Raw genomic sequence first — 18,983 nt, 5'->3', positions numbered from 1 at the left:
CAATTGGGCCTGTAATAGTGGGGTACTGCAGAGCTGTCAGTTTCCTACCACTGAATTCAACAATGCCAGAATCAAAATTGGACCTCATGCGTATGGTTCCTGTGTGGCTGAAGGATGGTATGGACCCTGACAACTCCTTTGTTTCTTCTTCCATACTGCTCCCATGCAGCAGCGTATGGGGATAAAGATTCTTTCTGAAAACTACCACAAGCTTGCCTCAGGCCCCCACTCTATATATTGTTTTAACCCACCCCACCAGGTTCATAAATCTTCCCATTCACCACAATCATGTCCTCCCCCTCTCTTGCTTCCAGATCTCCAACTTTTCCTCCCTCTCAGCACAAACCTCTCTTAATGCTTCACTCTCCCCTCCCTTTCCCCTAAAGCCCTCATTTTTCCTCACTCATCTATCCCCCCCCTTACTATCTCACCCTATACCCTTCATGCTCCCTCCAAATCCCCCACTCCCTCTCCCCCCAGTGCCCTCATTCTCTCCTCCTCCATCTGTCTTCCCTTCCAAGTCCATTCCCTTTTCCTTTCTTGAAAACAGTGCAGTGGGTCCCACCGTTTATTCACCCAGACTTTTCTTCTTCTGCAAATATCTGCCTTCTGTTTGTTACAGCAAGGACTTTGTTGCTCCCTGGCACTGCCTCACCTAATGTCTCTCTGGACCTTACACTCACTACCTCCACAAGATACTCATGTTGCTCTGTCACCCCAATATCCTCCCCTCTCCCCCTCAATATACCTAGTCTTCCTCTGTCTCTCAGTTCCGCTTCACATCCCTCTAGTTTCCCTGTTCATTGTCTTCATGCTCGAGTTCCTCTACCTTCTTTGCTTCCATGGCTCCCCTCCCCCCAAGTCCATTCACTGCTTCTGACCTGAACACCCCACCTCATCACCCAACCCCCAATGCTTACACTGCTGTTTTTAGCCACAAGGCTGTCTCCCCAGACTGGGAGGCTCACCCCCTGCTACAGTGTACACATACCTTCTCTGCGTCTCCCTAGATTGTGTACTCTTCAGGGCAGGGATCACTCCTCCTTGTTTGTCTGGAAAACACTTAGTACATCATGGGTGCTACCATCAGCAAACAATAAATACTACGATACAAACATACATTATATAAGTACTGTTCACTCAGGTATTTCAATGCAGTGAAGAAACTATGTTTTATTGTTTAAAGAGCTTTGCCGTTCATTTATTAGGATTTTAAAATCCAGTAATTCCTCCAATAAAAAAGTTTGCCATGACAATGTAGTTCAACAAGGTAGTTCCACCAGAATTAAATTCTGTAATTATTTCTAGATCTATAGCACAGAATAAAAACAGCATTTTAAAGAAGTCAAACAAAAAGTGAATTATAACCATCCCGTTTTTAAACAATTTATAATATTTCTCACAATATACATTACAATAAACTAATTTAAATAACATTAATACAAAACTATCAAAAGTCAGGGAACTTAAAGTGATAGTCATCTTTACCTCACATAAGTAGAAAACATAACAGGTTTATGATCCTTTCCAATCTGTCAACTAGGTAGTCATAATTTTAAGAAAAAGCTCAAGTAAAAATTTTCAAATGAGGGTGCCTAAAGTTAGGCATCTAAATCCATATCTGGATTTATTTTTGGACTTGCAAACACCCTGTTTTTCCATGGAGATGAGGATGCTCAGCAGCTCTTTGCAAGTCAGGCCAACGTTTTAAGTGTCTAATGCCCCAATTCTGTAAAAACTTATGCGCAAATGTAACTTTATGAATTTGAGTAGTCCCATTAAATTCAGAGAGACTGCTCATATGCATAAAATCACACACATAAATGTTTGCAGGATAAGGATATATGCTGACTTAGGAGTCTAATTTGGGAGTCTAATATGGATTCAGGTGTCTAATTTTAGGTCTCCAAATTTGAAATTTTTGGTTCTAGTATTTACACAATTAACCAGAATGATTCATGCAATTATGTATTTAGGATGTCCACCATGATTTTTAAATTTTAGAAACATTTGCTGTGCATGAATTGTAGCCAATTTTCAAAATATATCTGTACAATTTATTATATTTTTTCAAATGACTAATTAGACTAATCACTTGCCAAACTTCATGTTTTAAGCTTTGAGTTAAACAAATGTAAGAAAGCATTCAGCTAGTAATTTCTTTCTCTATAGGCCATATTCTGCCACAGCTTTTAAACAGAAATCCTTATTAACAACAATGGTGATTTCTGCTTAAAAGTTAATGGCACACTCTGGCCCTATATTTTTAAAAGTTTACATAAACTTTCAAATAGTCCAAATAAATTTTAAAAAAGTCTAAGAAGCAACACAATCTTATACACCCCAAGTTTTGATCAGGGGTAAATATTTACAACCGAAACACTTGAAAACGGATTATTATAATGGGAACAATGACACAACCTTAAAGTACATAATAAATGTCAATGCCATGACAGTACTTTTAATATTAATACTAGAAGCCTCTCCAGTTGCCAACTAAAAGTACATTTTTCAACAGAAAACTAGCTTCATTCTAGCTTATCCTCATTAATATAGATCAGTGCAGCATCATGCTAAATGTGTTTGCTTATACCAGTGGTTCTCAAACTGTGGGTCAGGACCCCAAGGTGGTCACGACCCTGTTTTAATGGGGTCAGCAGGGCTGGCATTAGACTTGCTGGGGCTCGGGGCCAAAGCCAAAGCCTGAGCCCCACTGGCCAGAGTCAAAGCCCAAGTCCCACCACCAGTGGCGGCTCCAGGCACCAACGCTCCAAGCACATGCCTGGGGTGGCAAGCCGCGGGGGGCGCCCTGCCGGTCCCTGCGAGGGTAGCAGTCAGGCAGCCTTCGGCGGCACGCCTGCGGGAGGTCCCAGGTCTTGCAGATTTGGCGGCAATTCGGCGGCGGGTATGCCGAATCCGCGGGACCGGCGGACCTCCCGCAGGCATGCTGCCGAATCCGCAGGACCGGGGACCTCCCGCAGGCATGCTGCCGAAAGCCGCCTGCCTGCCGTGCTTGGGGCGGCAAAAAAGCTAGAGCCGCCCCTGAACACCACCTGGGGTCAAAGCCCAAGCCCTGGGTGGTGGGGCTCAGGTTACAGGCCCCCCTCTCCCCCCCGCCTGGGGCAGAAGCCCTTGGGCTTCAGTTTTGGCCTCAGCAGGCTTTGGAATTGGCCCCTCCACCCAGGGCAGCTCGGGTGGGCTCAGGCTTCAGTCCCCCCTCCTGGGGTCGTGTTGTAATTTTTGTTGTCAGAAGAGGGTCATGGTGCAATGAAGTTTGAGAACCCCTAGCTTACATCATTGATTTAGATAGATACCAAGGGCAAAAGAAGTAGGTTGCAGTTCTCTTGCTACACTGTGGTAGGGCCCAATCATGCAAATACTTCTCGAAGAGCGTAACAGTACATGCAAGTAGTTCCTCTGATGTGCGTAAAGTTAAGCATGTGTCAACATGTTTGAAGGATTAGGGCCCAAATCATTACAATAATTATTATTCTTGATGTACAGCCTGTGGCAACTGGAGAAATCCTAAAAATGGCAAAGACACATAATCAATTAAGTAGTTGTGTCTGTGAGAAGGAAATTATTTTGACTCAATGAACCCTTTGTGCATTGTGATTTGAAATATATACCCAATTTGTGAGGGCTAAAAAAGACAAGATAAGCCACTGATCTGTTTTCATCTCCCTTCTTCACTGTTCATTTATTGTCAATTAAAGAAAGCTCTGGTTTATATGATATCCCATGATTTTTCTTTTTTAAAAGCTCCATTTTTTTCCTAATACAAAACACTTGTCAAACAATCAGCCTACATTTCTTTGTATCTGGTCAGATGTTTTCAAGTGGCAACAGTCCTCACTTTCAGGGTAAAAGTCAGATAAAATCCTTCCTGTTCCACCTTTCATTAAAAAATATTAAGGCCATTTAATATCTGTGCCACCTTAATTACCCATACTAAATTGAACAATTGTTTTGAAATCCTTCAACTGGAATGGTAAGCAGTTGTCTCCTATTTTTCTTCTGAATCTACTGGGAACAATATGTCCATCTGAATGATTAGTCTCCAACATCCCCATCTCTATCACCAATGCGCCACAGAAAGTGAAAACTCATAGCTAATAAGGCAGTTCCAAGCAGATCTCCCAACGCAGTAAGGTAAGGGATAGAAAAACTGTCAGGATCTTTTCCTTTTTTCCAGAAGTGGTGCACCATCCAGTCAGCAATCCATAACAAAGTAAACACCTATGGCAGAACATTAAACAAAAGATAATCCAAAATCAGTGGGAGTGGAATTAGAGCACATTTGAAAATCCCACCCTAAATGTTAACATTGATCTATTTCACTGCTGATTATTTTAGCTGAAACATTAAGCTAACAGGCCTGATTTCTAAGATGTGCTGAGCATCTGGGATGCCCACTGAACTTCAGCAGGAGGTGGTGGATGCTCAGGAACTCTGGAAGTCATACTGTGTGTGTATTGGTGGGTGTAATTGTAGACACTAGGTGAACTGGGGCAGTTAGTGCCTTGGTGGTGTGGGGAATGAGGAATTCAAACCCTTCTCCCCATAAACTCAAGATCACTTTCACCCTTGCCTAAAAGGTGGAATATCAGAATTGTAGAAACCAGAAACTGGAAGGGGCCTCGAGAGGTCATCTAGTCCAGTCCCCTGTGCTCATAAGTATTATCTAGACCATCCCTGACAGGTGTTTATCTAACCTACTCTTAAAAATCTCCAATGACGGAGATTCCACAGCTCCCTAGGCAATTTATTCCAGTGCTTAACTAACCTGACAGGAAGTTTTTCCTAATGTCCAACCTAAACCATCCTTGCTGCAATTTAAGCCCACTGCTTTTTGTCCTAGCCTCGGAGGTTAATGAGAACAATTTACTTCCCTCCTCTTTGTAACAACCTTTTATGTTCTTGAAAACTGTTATGTCCCCTCTCAGTCTTCTCTTCTCCAGACTAAACAAACCCAATTTTTTTCTATCTTCCCTCATAGGTCATGTTTTCTAGACCTTTAATCATTTTTTGTTGCTCTTCTCTGGACTTTCTCCAATTTGTCCACATCTTTCCTGAAATGCACCCAGAACTGGACACAATACTCCAGCTGAGGCCTAATCAGCACGGAGTACAGCGGAAGAATTACTTCCCAGGTATTGCTTACAACACCCTTGCTAATACATCCCAGAATTATATTTGCTTTTTTTTGCAACAGGGTTACACTGTTAATTTGTATTTAGCTTGTGATCTATATGACCCCAGATCCCTGTCCACAGTACTACTTCCTAGGCAGTCATTTCCCATTTTGAATGTGTGCAACTGATTGTTCCTTCCTAAATGGAGTACTTTGCATTTGTCCTTATTGAATTTCAGCTCATTTACTTCAGACCATTTCTCCAGTTTGTCCAGATCATTTTGAATTTTAATCCTATTCTCCAAAGCACTTGCAACTCCCATTAACTTGGTATCCTCTGCCAACTTTATAAGTGTACTCTCTATGCCATTATCTAAATCATTGATGAAGATATTGAATAGAACGGGCCTCTGAACTGATCCCTGTGGGACCCCACTTGATGTGCCCTTTAGAAGGAAAGATAAGATGCATCCTCTCCCCAGTACGTAAAGTCTCAACTACCTCCTAGTTTCCAATAACCAAAGCTGTCTCCCTGGTGTCCACACCACTAGTGCTCTTTCCCAATACTTTGTCCTACAGTGCAATTATATTTTCAATACAAAAATATAAGAAACAATGAAATTTTGAGGGTTAATATCAAAATAACCAAATGCCACAAGGCATAATTTGATTGAAATTGGGAGAGTAAGTGGGGAGATTGGCTTTAGGGGAGCAGTGCTGAATAAACCAAAGTTTAGAGTGATGCACAGGAGCACTTGTTAGATCACATCTTTCTAACAATTGGAAAGATGTGATCTAACATTTCACTCAGACAGTAGGAACCAATGTAAATGGCCTAGAAACCATGAAGTATCAATTTCAACCCAGGCCCAATTCCCATGGGCATTGTGAGATCTGCACTTTTACACCAGGTCTGAATTTGGTTCAAAGTGCTGTGTTAAAGACTTTATTCCCAGCTGTGACTGTCTCAACACCTAAGAAATATAAATGTAATGCTGAAGGTACGTGTGACTACTAATCCACTACTAGTAGGGATTCATTTTTGAATATTCCACAGCTGTATAAGAATTTCTGGCTCATTTCAATCATGTGGCATGGCATGAGTGGGGGGAAAAGCATACTAATTGAGTCTCCATCTCTTCTTGTCTCTTTGGATGGGACTGCCTAGGCTGAAATAAATGGTCAGACACCACAATGTCTTTTTAGCTAATCAGGTCTTCAGGAATTAAGATTTATAACATGAGGTCTGAACTAAGGACAGTTCTTATCTTACTAACATACAGAAGAAGATTTACTATATACATTAAAGAAAATATATGTACCGGTAATACAAAAATGGTAAAAGTAGAACATTTAAAACTAAATGCATACATTATCTTTCCAAATGCTATCAGTTGCTAGAACATTTTCAGTGCTCATAAGATTTTTTTAAATGATCTCTAGATTAAAGTCAAGTTTAGAAAATATGTTAAATATACTAAAATGATTAAATACATTACAAAACTTCCTCTCAGCACTTCGTTTTTTAAAAATTAAAACATTCATGCTTTACACTACAAAAGCATATTTTAAATCTAAACTTGTGGATTTTTTAAGAAATTACCAAACACTCTCCCTATTTTCTCTTTATGAAATATGCATAACTTATTTAGATAAACACATCTTCTCAATAGGCAACTCTGTAGTTTAAGCTAATTATGCATGTGCTAGGTGTGCTTACTGGAATCCAAACAAATATATTTAAAAGCAGATGTTTTCTTTGGAAGATTATGTCAGATTCTTTCAGTCAGCTCCTTCTTCCAACACAGACAAAAAAGGTCTGTATATAGAGATACTGTACATAAACATTCCCTTGCAGGCCCTACATAGCAGAATCCATAACTTAAATAGACAATAGTTATACAGGTTTATCAATCTAATGATGCGGGAACTCTTTTTAAGAACAATATTATTACTTACTCCCAAAAGAGACACATGATTAATTAGAAATACTGTACACAGTAAAATGTAGTGCAGAATGTGACATTTTTAAAATTAAAGACTTAAAACTCCAAATTGTGCCTATATATTTCCATTTCTAAAATATCTGGCTGACGTAGGTTTGGGAGAAAAGTAGTCCTTGAATTCTACAAGACTTAAAGGGAGGATAAATTGACCACCGTGTTTCAGAAAGGTCAAAGACATAACTGAGTAGCTGCATACATAAAAGGACTGACCTCAGAACTGAGAGACTACAGTCATTGATCAGGGAAAAGATAGGATAATACTTGGAAAGAAGCAGACTGGTTAAAGAATGAAATATTGACATTTTAAAAGGAAGGTCAGGCTGAATTAATCGGATTAATTTCTTGATGTGACTGACAAAAGAAATTGACAGAAGTGAAACAGATGACATAATCAACCTGGACTTCAAGAAGGCTTTTGTATTTAGTGTCACAAAAAGCAGTATGTAAAGTTAGCAAGTATGATGGTGTTGGTAAAAAAAAAAGCTGAGGTCAGAGAACAGTGGAAAACAGTATAATGGAAGTGGCAAAAAGAGACTGTTGAGAAGACAAATCTTGTTCAGCCTACACACTGTACTAATGATGCAAAGTCATGAAGTAAATAGTACATATGTGTATATAACATAAAACTGGAAGAGATAGTCATTAACCAAAGAGGAAATGAGGGCTTTTTGAGAACAAAGTTTGTGGCAGCCATCTCAGATTCATATTAAAACTATATGCCTATATTTTCAAAACTAGGTGCCTAATGTTTGAAGTTCAATATCTCATGACTCTGCAGGGCTAGAAATGGGAGCATTATACCACAGAAAAAGAAATATTACTTCTTTTTTAATGGGACTTAGAATTTGCTTCTCATCTTTGTAGGGCTACGGATAAACTTTCAATTTCTGATTTTAGATTAAAAAAGCTAATTTTTGGTCATTTTTAGATATCTTTACTACCTCTGAGCCCTCTGCAGTTGGACTCATGGTTATTAAGGCACCTGCCTTCACAAGCAGAAAGAAACAAAAAATATTTCCAATAAAAAACGACATTTAAAAAATCTCTTAAACATTACTAAAATAGACTTCCTGTTTTATGCGGTGTAGAAAGAATACATTATGGTATATTGTGGTATACTATAACGGTTTTATTGGTACAGTATATTAATTTAGGATTTCCTGCATGACTGACTTATGGTTTCACCATTATGATGCATGCCAAATACATGATGATAAAATCCAGATTAATTCATGCTGATAAAAGTTTTATAACCACATAATATTATAAGCACATCCATTATCTTTTTATTTATATGTAAATAAGTGGTTTTAAATATCTTTCATGAAGATATATGTAGCTTGTGTAATCAGAGTGCCAACACTGAACTACAGAAATGGGTAAAATTTAGCTACATAGTTCTAATGTTCTATCATTTCAATATCCAGGTCACTTCAACATTCAGCCATAAGTTTGGGTCTGGAGCCAATACCACTCAGTGGTTTTACCAATGCTGAAGATTCTTTTATGGGGAAGGTGTATTGGCAGCATTTCTTGTGGCTTGCTGCTAGTACTAAATTCACTGCTGTTACGCCTCATGCTTTTACCCTTGTTTCAATGTGATAATGTATTATGAAATACAGTTTTATTTTCCCATTACTAATTCATTTAGCTATTGCTAGGAAACAGGACAGAGGTTGTTTACATGTGTATATTTTTCATGGGTGAAGCACTGGATAATATGTTCATTTCTAGTATTCTGTTTCTGAGAGAAAGGTAGAATGAAGGTCGTGAGTATGTATCATATTGGGTAAAATCCATTAGATGGATGTAGTAATTATCCCCAAACCAACTATTATAAACCAGAAACTTCAGAGTTAAGTTTACAGTTAAGAACTCCAAACATGTTAATATAAGAAATGCACAATTAAGGCACCAAAACAACCACAACTCTGATCTGTAAGTGATGTCATGCAATAACCACAGGATTATGATTATAGCATTTTAGTTGTCTGTGGTCCCAGATGAGATTAAAATTATTTTTAATTCCACATTAGGTTTCTCAGATTTTTCCCCCCTCATGGCATCCCTATGCGGCCTTGTCTGAATAGTAACTGAAAAGTACCTATAATGGTCTCATTCTGTAAGCCTCCATTCATGGAGTTCCCATTGACTGCAATGAAAATTCTGCATTCAAAGTACTTGCAAAGTAGGCCCTCAATACTCAGAGAATATAGTTGCTGGATGCAGATACCTCGTTTTTCCAAAAAAGTAGACTGTTCCATTACATTTTAAAACAAAACAATAACCAATCTTCTCTGGTGGCCACATGTCAACAGTCCTGGTTCTTTCCATGTCATAACCAGAGAAATCAATCCACTGCCTCCACCAAATATGGAAAGAATTTCTACCACCTCTGGCTCTCCAAAAGAATACTATCCCCTTTCTTCTCTAAGAAGGACCTTGCCACTGTCAGCCATGCCATAATTACTTCCATGTTAGAAAAGTGCAATTCACACTGCTTGGGGGTGTATGTGGACACCAAACGCACAAGCTACAATGTATTCATCATTCAACACCCTGCCTCTTAAACAATAGACACCAGCACGGGTATATTCCACTTGCTCCTCGTTTACTTCTGGACGAAATTCAAAATGGTAAACAAATTGATACATAACACACTTAGGCTAGGTCTACACACAGAAGTTGCATCAAACTAATTTTGTTAAACTGGTATGACTCAGTGTATGGATAATCATATCTGTTTAAAACTGGTTATAATATCAGTTTAACCTGCACCTGTAAATTTACAGACATAAGCTAAACCAAGATAAATGTCAGAAAATCTCTAAGTGGCATTGACAGCATAACCAGCTGTATGTGCCCCTCCCTCCCAATCCCAGCAGAGAAGATGTGTTGGGAGCAAGGTCAAGAAAAAGGAGGCATTGCTTAAGACTACTTTGTGCTTTGATGATCCCCAGGTTTGCTAGGATGGAGCCTTAAAATTCTTAAAATGTATCTAAGCAACATGTATAATTACATGATATCTATCTAAAGTGCTTATCACCATGGTATCCGAGTACCTAGATGAGTGTGGTATAAAAACCTTGATAGACAAAAACTAAGGCCTGCTCTAAACACAGAGTTGCACTGGTTTAACTAAAGGTATGTTTTCAAATCAATTTAGTTAAACCAGTGCAACTTTATGTGTGGACACCTTTATATCAGTGTAAACCTGGAATCCTCAACTGGCTTTCCAGCTCCTTTGTGGCACAAAGCTGGCAGAAGCAGGGCCAGGATTGGGCGTTTATTTTAACATTTTCTTGAATCATGAGAACCTCTGGTGTAGATGCTGTAGATTTTGGAAGTCAACTTTGGATAATATAAAAAGCAGTCTTTAAAATTCAGCAATATTCTCCTTCCATATAGACCTATTATCATTATTCAGACAAAAACTGCATTGAACTTCATGAGGTATTTTTCCCCTCTGTGTAAGTAGTACAGAATAGGGCCATTAGTAAACATTCCCAAATGATAAAAATAAGGTTCTTTATGGCCTCAGGCTATTGTAGCACCCAAGACACCTTTTAATTGTAAAGAAAGGAGTCATCAAAACACCACTGAATTCTCCAGTTTGCAGTCAAATAGAAAACTACTCTGGAATGTTCAAAATATGTCACTCCACAAGAATACTGTTCTGATTTTTACTGATACGAGTAATTGTATTTTATCACGGCAAATTTACTGGGTGATGGCTTCTAGAGTTTCCCATTACTTGTTTATTTCCAGAGTCCATAACACAGCTGCACGCTGAGATTTGGTTGGTAGGTGTGAAAATTCCTCAGAGGGCTCTTTATTGGCTCAGCAGGAACCTGAAGCACAGAGGCAGCCTTTGAATGTTCAAAGCAGCTTGCTGTAAGACTGATGGTTTCATTACTCCAGTTTTGCCTTCATTTTATTGCTGGATGACAAGGCTGAAAATGAACCTTATTCTTTATTCCTAGCTGCAAATAGTTAAAGAACGCTGGGCCTCAAAAAAAAAAAAAAAAAAAAAAAAAAAAAGACAAAGACCGTATGGCTATTCCAGGGGCATGTGCAGGAATTTAAATTTGGCCACTTTTGGAGGGGCATGTTAAAGACACACATAGTATACACATTAAACCCGGGTTCGGCAACCTTTGGCACGCAGCCCCTCAGGGTAATCCGCTGGTGGACAGTGAGACGTTTTGTTTACATTGACCGTCCGCAGGCACGGCCCCCCGCAGCTCCCAGTGGCCGCGGTTCGCCATTCCTGGCCACTGGGAGCTGCGGGGAGCCGTGCCTGCGGATGGTCAACGTAAACAAAATGTCTCATGGGCCGCCAGCGGATTACCCTGACGGGCCATGTGCCAAAGGTTGCCGACCCCTGCATTAAACCATATCAACACACGCACATACATTATATGCATAGAAATAAACAGCAGTGCACTCACCATTTCATCGAAAATCCATGCATCGTGGAGCCCTCTGAATAAATGTATTCACAAGTACTTGGCTGTGGTGGGGTCACAAAGCTCCTCTGGGCCTGGGGCCGCGGAGGGGAGAAAGAGAGAGCTCCTCCAGCCAGGGTCAGAGGAGCTCGCTCTCTCTCCCTGCCGTGGCACTGGGGCTGGAGGAGTTCTGTGCCGATTATTGGGGGAGGGGGAACCCTGTACTCCTGCTTGCCCCCCTTTTGCATGTCCCTGAGCTATTCAATCAGATATGCATTGTTGGTCCATAGCCAGACTGTATCTTCATGAAGAAGGTATCAAAAGCTTGGCTTTGTATAGGTTTCAGAAAACAAATATGTTCCCCCCTCAACAATACAATACACACCAAACCCAAGCCATGTTTAAATCAGTCTGCTGTCATGTTTGATTTTCAGCAATATACAATTGTTTGCCCAGACAATATATGCTGTATTATTTGCATTTTTCATAAAATGAAGTAATGTATAGGTTTCAGTAGGTATTTGTACATAGTGTAGGCATAATTACAGTACTTATTTTGCATTACCTGAGAATGGTGCCATAGATAAGTATGTGCCAGGCTTTATATTATAAAACTATTTCTGAAATTTTACACTCAATCTTAAAAAAAGTATCCCTGCATGAAAAGTGGTTTACTTTTTCTCAGGTGTAATGTAAATAAAATGATTGAAATATTGACCCCATTGACGTTAGCAGAAGTTTTGCCATTGAGTTCAACAGAGCCAAGATTTCAAGCAATAGATCCAAATAATTTATTTAGTTTAAAAGACATGGTACATTTACAGTTAGAGGAACAAAACAAAGTTGTTTGCTGTTTTTTTTTCATCTTTTGAAAATCAAAACAGCTTTGTTTATAAAAATAATCGTTAGTCCATAATACTGACTAGTTCACACTATTTTCAAAATCAAAACCAGTATTTACAGAGGTCAATGGTTACGTTTAAAAAGTGATTGTAAATTCATTCCGTGACTTTCTACAAGTTTTTCTGTTACTACACATAGCGTACTATTGATTAGTAATAACTAAATCTATATTAATGCTAATTTATATTTATGTAAACTAGGGCTGTCGATTAATTGCAGTTAACTCACACGATTAACTCAAAAAAATTAATCACAGGTTTAATCGCACTGTTAAACAATAGAATACCAATTGAAATGAATTAAGTATTTTGGATGTTTTTCTAATTTTCAAATATATTGTAGTCTGTGTTGTAATTGAAATCAAAGTGTATATTACTTTTGATTACAAATATTTGCACTGTAAAAATGATAAAAGAAATTGTATTTTTCAACCGACCTCATGCAAGTACTGTAGTGAAATCTTTGTCATGAAAGTGCAACTTACAAATGTAGATTTTGTTGTCGTTGCATAACTGCCCTCAAAAACAAAACAATGTAAAACTTCAGAGCCTATAAGTCCACTCAGTCCTTCTTCTTGTTCAGCCAATCGCTAAGACAAACAAGTTTGTTTACATTTACAGGATATAATGCTGCCTGCTTCTTAATTACAGTGTCGCCAGAAAGTAAGAACAGGCATTTGCATGGCACTTTTGTAGCCAGCATTGCAAGGTATTTACGTGCCAGATATGCTAAACATTTGTATGCCCCTTCATGCTTCGGCCGCCATTACAGAGGACATGCTTCCATGCTGATGACACTCATTAAAAAAATAATGCGTTAATTAAATTTGTGACTGAACTGCTTGGGGGGAAAATTGTATGTCCCCTGCTCTGTTTTACCCACATTCTGACATATATTTCTTGTTATAGAAGTCTCGGATGATGACCCAGCACATGTTGTTCATTTTAAGAACACTTTCACTGCAGATCTGACAAAACGCAAAAAAGGTACCAATGTGAGATTTCTAATGATAGCTACAGCACTGAACCCAAGGTTTAAGAATCTGAAATGCCTTTCAAAATCTGAGAGGAACAAGGTGTCGAGCATGTTTTCAGAAGTCTTAAAAGAGCAACACTCTGATGCAGAAACTACAGAAGCCAAACCACCAAAAAAGAAAACCAACCTTCTGCTGGAGGCATCTGACTCAGATAATGAAAATGAACATGCATCGGTCTGCACTGCTTTGGATTGTTATCGAGCAGAACCCATCATCAGCATGGATGCGTGTTCATATGAATCTTTAGCACATCTGGCATGTAAATATCTTGTGACACCAGCTACAGCAATGCCATGAGAACACCTGTTCTCACTTTCAGGTGACACTGTAAACAAGAAGCTGGCATCATCAGCATGGACGCATGTTCCCTGGAATGGTGGTTGAAGCATGAAGGGACATATGAATCTTTAGCGCATCTGCCATGTAAATATCTTGACGCCAGCTACAGCAGTGGCATGAGAACACCTGTTCTCACTTTCAGATGACATTGTAAACAAGAAGCGGGCAGCATTATCTCCTGCAAATACAAACAAGTTTGTTTATCTGAGTGATTGGCTGAACAAGAAGTTGGACTGAGTGGACTTGCAGGCTCTAAAATTTTATATTGTTTTATTTTTAATGCAGTTTTTTGTACATAATTCTACATTTGTAAGTTCAACTTCCATGATAAAGAGATTGCACTACAGTACTTGTATTAGGTGAACTGAAAAATACAATTTATTTTGTTTTTTACAGTGCAAACACTTGTAATCAAAAATAAATAAAAAGTGAGCATTGCACACTTTGTATTCTGTGTTGTAATTGAAATCAATATATTTGAAAATGTAGAAAATATCCAAAAATATTTAAATAAATGGTATTCTCTTATTGTTTAACAGTGCAATTAATCACGATTAATTTTTTAATCGCTTGACAGCCCTAATGTAAACGAATCATAATGACTCCATTCCCATAAATGTTTTTAACTATATTACACAGAAGAGGCATAGAACATCTGGGAGTGAGCAAGTAGCAGAGACATATGAAGTGAACTGAATAAAGTAGCAGTGGAAGAGTATAAAGGTATTAGAAATAAGAAAGAAAGGAAGGGATGAAGACAAAATTAACAACAGGGGATGAGGATAGGGAAAGAAGACACCCCATGAAAATGCTCCAAAGACCACTGAATTTAATGGAAGCCACTGACTCTGTGGGCATTGAATCACACCCAGGGAGGGGTGATAAACAGGAAGAGAGACATCACAATGGTGATGAAGAAGAATAAAGACAATTTGATGGGGTACTGTTGGGGGGGCTACTCAGTGGAAGATATAGCGGTGTTGCTGTAGAGAGATTAGTTACATTAAACCAGCGGTTCCCATCACGATCAAAGCTCTGTTCTCCTTTATAATCATCTTGAAAATGTCAAGAGGTTTTTAGGGCTAGAAAAGTCATCCATTTTCATTTATTAAGCAGAATTTTAGTATACCAGAGGGACTATAAATAGATTCAGTATGTGGCTATGATCACCATAACAGAAAGAAAGTGCAAATATTCTACAACAGATTTTTGCCCTAAATGAATATAATGAATAAAGCAATAGGATATCAAACCTGCTCAGTTTAGACTGCCCATAACTGATTATTGCCTTTGGGTATTATTGTGTTCTGGCTGTCTACAGATATTCATTTGTTACCTCAGATTTAAAAAAAGCACTTTTAGCCTGTTAAAATGTAGGTCTTTCATAAAACAAGATGTATACTGAAGATTTAAACACAAAGTGGAAACAACTCCAAGTTTTGTATTTCATTGCTCAAGAAATTGTGGTTTGGTTGATAACTGAAATGACAGTAATTAGCTGTGAGATTTTCTAATCTTACTATGAAGGCAAAACACTAAATCCTTGAAAAGGCTAACTGTTGAAGGAGAACAAAATATAAAAGTCCCAAGGGAAAAAAAGAATTAGAACAAGATTAGAGTTGATCTATGCATATCTCTAAAGAAAGGCCAGCAGAGAAGGATTGAGTTTGTAATTTCAAACTATTCTCATTACTATCAAGCTGTCTAGATGTCGTCACTAGTGCTGAGCAGAAAATGAAAGGCAAGAAATGAAGTGGTTTAATGTTAAAAAAGAAGAAAACTAAGAAACGTGCAATTGCATGGGAGGCCCCCACTCTTAAGGTCCCAACAGGCAGTAAGAAAGAGCACCAGCATAACTGATTAAGGTGGTACAGATAATTGAAGATGTAATCATGACTCAAGGGACAGGGAAGTGTCATTTATATGAAAATCTGAATTCCGCTAATTAAAGCTATACAAAACCTTTCTATATACCAGCATTATAGAAATGTGATTATATCTGGTATAACAAAATGGGAATAAAGGAAGAGAAAAGAAACCATCAATGTAGTGGAATATTTTCATAAGGTGACTAGAAATATGGGATTCTTAATTGTAACTTTGCAAAAGACCCTTGAAAAATTATAGTGTGCAATAGTTGTGATTCAGCCACTAAAGAACAATAACTGCAAAATGTCTGTCATGGCCAGAGATAGATGGTGGTAAAAGGAAAATCATCCACAAAAGGAAAAACTGGAAGCTTCAGCCTCCTCTTGCTTATATCAGATTAAAAATCAGGATGGACTGTACTGATGTCAGTGGAATATTACTACTGTAACACTGGCATAAGTGAAAGGTGAATCAGGCCTTGCAATTTTCTTGCATTTTTGAAAATGTATTTTAAATGTATACTTATGCTGATGCCAAGATTTTTCTACCATGCCATTCTAAAAAGCCCTGCCTATTCTTAGCATCAGCAGTTAGCAGCAAGAGAAACCTGAGACTTTCCAAATGCCAATTCAAAACTGAGGGAAATGATAATATAGTATTTGCATAGTTGCTAATATAATTATAAAAGAAAAACATAAAATCAATTTCTTCCAGCAGTTCCATTGCTTTCAGTGAAATCTGCATCAGGACAATGTAAAGTAAGTCCATGAGAGGGGGGTGGAGAAGGAGAAATTAAACAAATCAAAGTGATAGAATGGGAAAGAACACTAAGTATGAAGGAAAAGAGTTAAAAATAATGGCATGACAACTTTAGTATGAGACACAGTTATATGCAAGGCCTTGAGTTTTCCAATTGTATACTAGGTGAAAAAATGGTGGTGTTCTCATATAAAATTCAAATGCTAGAAGTTTGCAAAATCCATCTTTTTAATCACTGAATTTCTAACTTCAGCAGATCCACACACAAAAATGAGTATATTTAAAATATACAATCCAGGTGATTTTTTTTATCCATTTACAATTAAACTGAAACAACACCACTCCAATAAACACAGAAAAACAGTTCAGAACACGGAATTACAGGGGTTTTTTTATGTAAGAGATTTGTTGACTATGATTATGTTAGTTTTAAAGATAACTTGGTAATAGTTATTTTAGAAGTAAGACCTACACTCCACATATGGATCTTTCAAGTATGTCCTTCATTTAAAAAAAAACAAAACTAAATGTGTTATTCAACTCAGCAAAGTTTTAACTAAAACTTGACTGTAAATAAATCAATTCAATGTATAAGCTGATTTCTTTATTTGGAGTGACTTCAGCTTACGCTATGACTATTTCAAAGGCTCCTTTCAACTGCTGCTATTGCTTGGGCTAGAGACTTAAATAAAGCCAGCAAAAGTGATGCAAAAATGTTTAATAAAAACAACGGATGCAATTAACAATTATTATTCTGGTTACTGCTAAACTGACTTCACCTTTAATGAGTGTTTAAGAGATGCACACAAGCATATAGGTAAGACTGTTACATTTGTGGGTTATGTTAACCAACAAGATTGTGATCCATTTTATTTGAATGAAACCAAGTTGAGACTTTTTTAGGAATTTTTCTTGGCCTGCTTTCTATTAATAAAGGCCATATTCCTTTCCCATTGTTTAACATGATGCTTACTGGCTTTAATGGTGCTGACACATGAGGAACAAAGAAAAAGCACAACATACACTTGGGAAAATGACACGGTGAGGTATCTGATGAGAAACCCCAAAATGCAGTTGTAGAAGCTGTTGGGTATGTGTGATAATAATTTATTACAAAGAGGGTGTGTGCTGATAACCCATAACACGGACACACACACCCTATTGCTTCTACTCTTTACATATCTAAAAGCAAGTATCAAACATGGTATTCTTTGAGAGCTAAAACATATTATAACCATTTTTTATTCTTACCTGTAGCAGGGCTGCAAACAAATATACTGCTATAAAAATTGGAGTCAAAGAGGTATGACCACTTTTCATTAAATGGATGGTGTACAAGAAAATTAAATGCCCAGGAATCACCAAAAGGAGAAGAACTTGGGCTGATTTGTTATTTACTCCTGTAATACAAAAATAAAAATAAAAATGCCGTTTATCCCTTTGAAAGCTGGAAAATATTTTTATCAATAATAGAAGGGGTGCAAATTGTACCCTTCTGGGAGGGCATGCATGACTTTCACCATCAAATTCCCTCAGAGTTTCTTCTATGTTTAGTGTCTGCCAGGTGATCAACAGGACTGCTGACGGTCTGCTCTGAATCAGACCATCCCCTGGCCACCTTGATTGGGTTCCTTACCTAAACATTACCACCCACTTTAAATTGCAGTAGGCCCCTATATATTCCCTCAGGAGAGGGAAGTTTTGGCCACCCTTACCTTCTACATAAGTCCCTCAGAGGGCTTTTTATATTGCTAAGCAGTAACTTCACATTCACCTATTTTTTATTTATTAGTTAGAGTACATTTAATAAATATCAAAGAGCAACAGAAGCTTCTCAAAAATCAACTCTTGCCAAAAGCTATCACACATTTACAAATGGTACCTTCTGTTCTAAATTTAAGGAAAAACTGTGGAAGTCAGAGCAACCATTGTGTGGCATGATGATAACAACTTGACTGGAAACTTCCCATTCAAGTATTATCACATGGATGGAATAAAACCATTATGACTTAGGCTAACAAGGTGAAGCAGGAAATAAAAAGTTCTTGGCATCTGGGTAAAGTTTCAGCTACAACACTATCTGCTGGTTTATAGAACAGCACTAGATAGCTGAAGGATACTTTTCCCAATTAGTAGTAAAGAGGGTGGAGAGAGTCGGGAAACAAAACGAGTTCTGGGAGAATCAAGTCTTTGCCTTAATACGATTCAACTCCTACAGGATAGGCTGACATATTACAGAATTTACACTTGAATGAATGAAATTCCTTATTAGCCAAGCAAAGCGAGACTCGACACTCAACTTGACGGCATTTCTTTGCTTCTCTGTACGTAAGGTGATAATGTTGGAACACCACATCTGATCATTTCCAAAATTTCAGGGAGTGGAGAGAACCGTATTGATTTTGGGGGAAAACTGGAAAACAAGGAAATCTCAGCTTAGAGGAAAGTCAGACTACCTGGTGCTGCAGGCAATGGAATCTCTGCTGCTG

The 18,983-nt window shown here is 38.1% G+C and overlaps 1 protein-coding gene across 1 annotated transcript in view; it reads right to left on the bottom strand.

Moving 5' to 3' along the window:
* Positions 1-4,053: 4,053 nt before the first annotated feature.
* The window catches only part of SLC41A2 (solute carrier family 41 member 2), a 78,257-nt gene continuing 63,327 nt past the window's right edge, over positions 4,054-18,983 (bottom strand). The window contains exons 9-10 of the mRNA XM_065420067.1: positions 17,746-17,894; positions 4,054-4,239 (exon numbers count right to left, since the gene is read on the bottom strand). Of these exons, the coding sequence (XP_065276139.1) occupies positions 4,054-4,239; positions 17,746-17,894 (335 nt within the window). The remainder of the gene's footprint in view (positions 4,240-17,745; positions 17,895-18,983) is intronic.

Source organism: Emys orbicularis, chromosome 1, assembly GCF_028017835.1.
Source record: "Emys orbicularis isolate rEmyOrb1 chromosome 1, rEmyOrb1.hap1, whole genome shotgun sequence".
Taxonomy (NCBI): Eukaryota; Metazoa; Chordata; order Testudines; family Emydidae; genus Emys; species Emys orbicularis.
The sequence above is the reverse complement of the archived record's forward strand: the minus strand, read 5'-3'. Positions and strand labels throughout refer to the sequence as shown.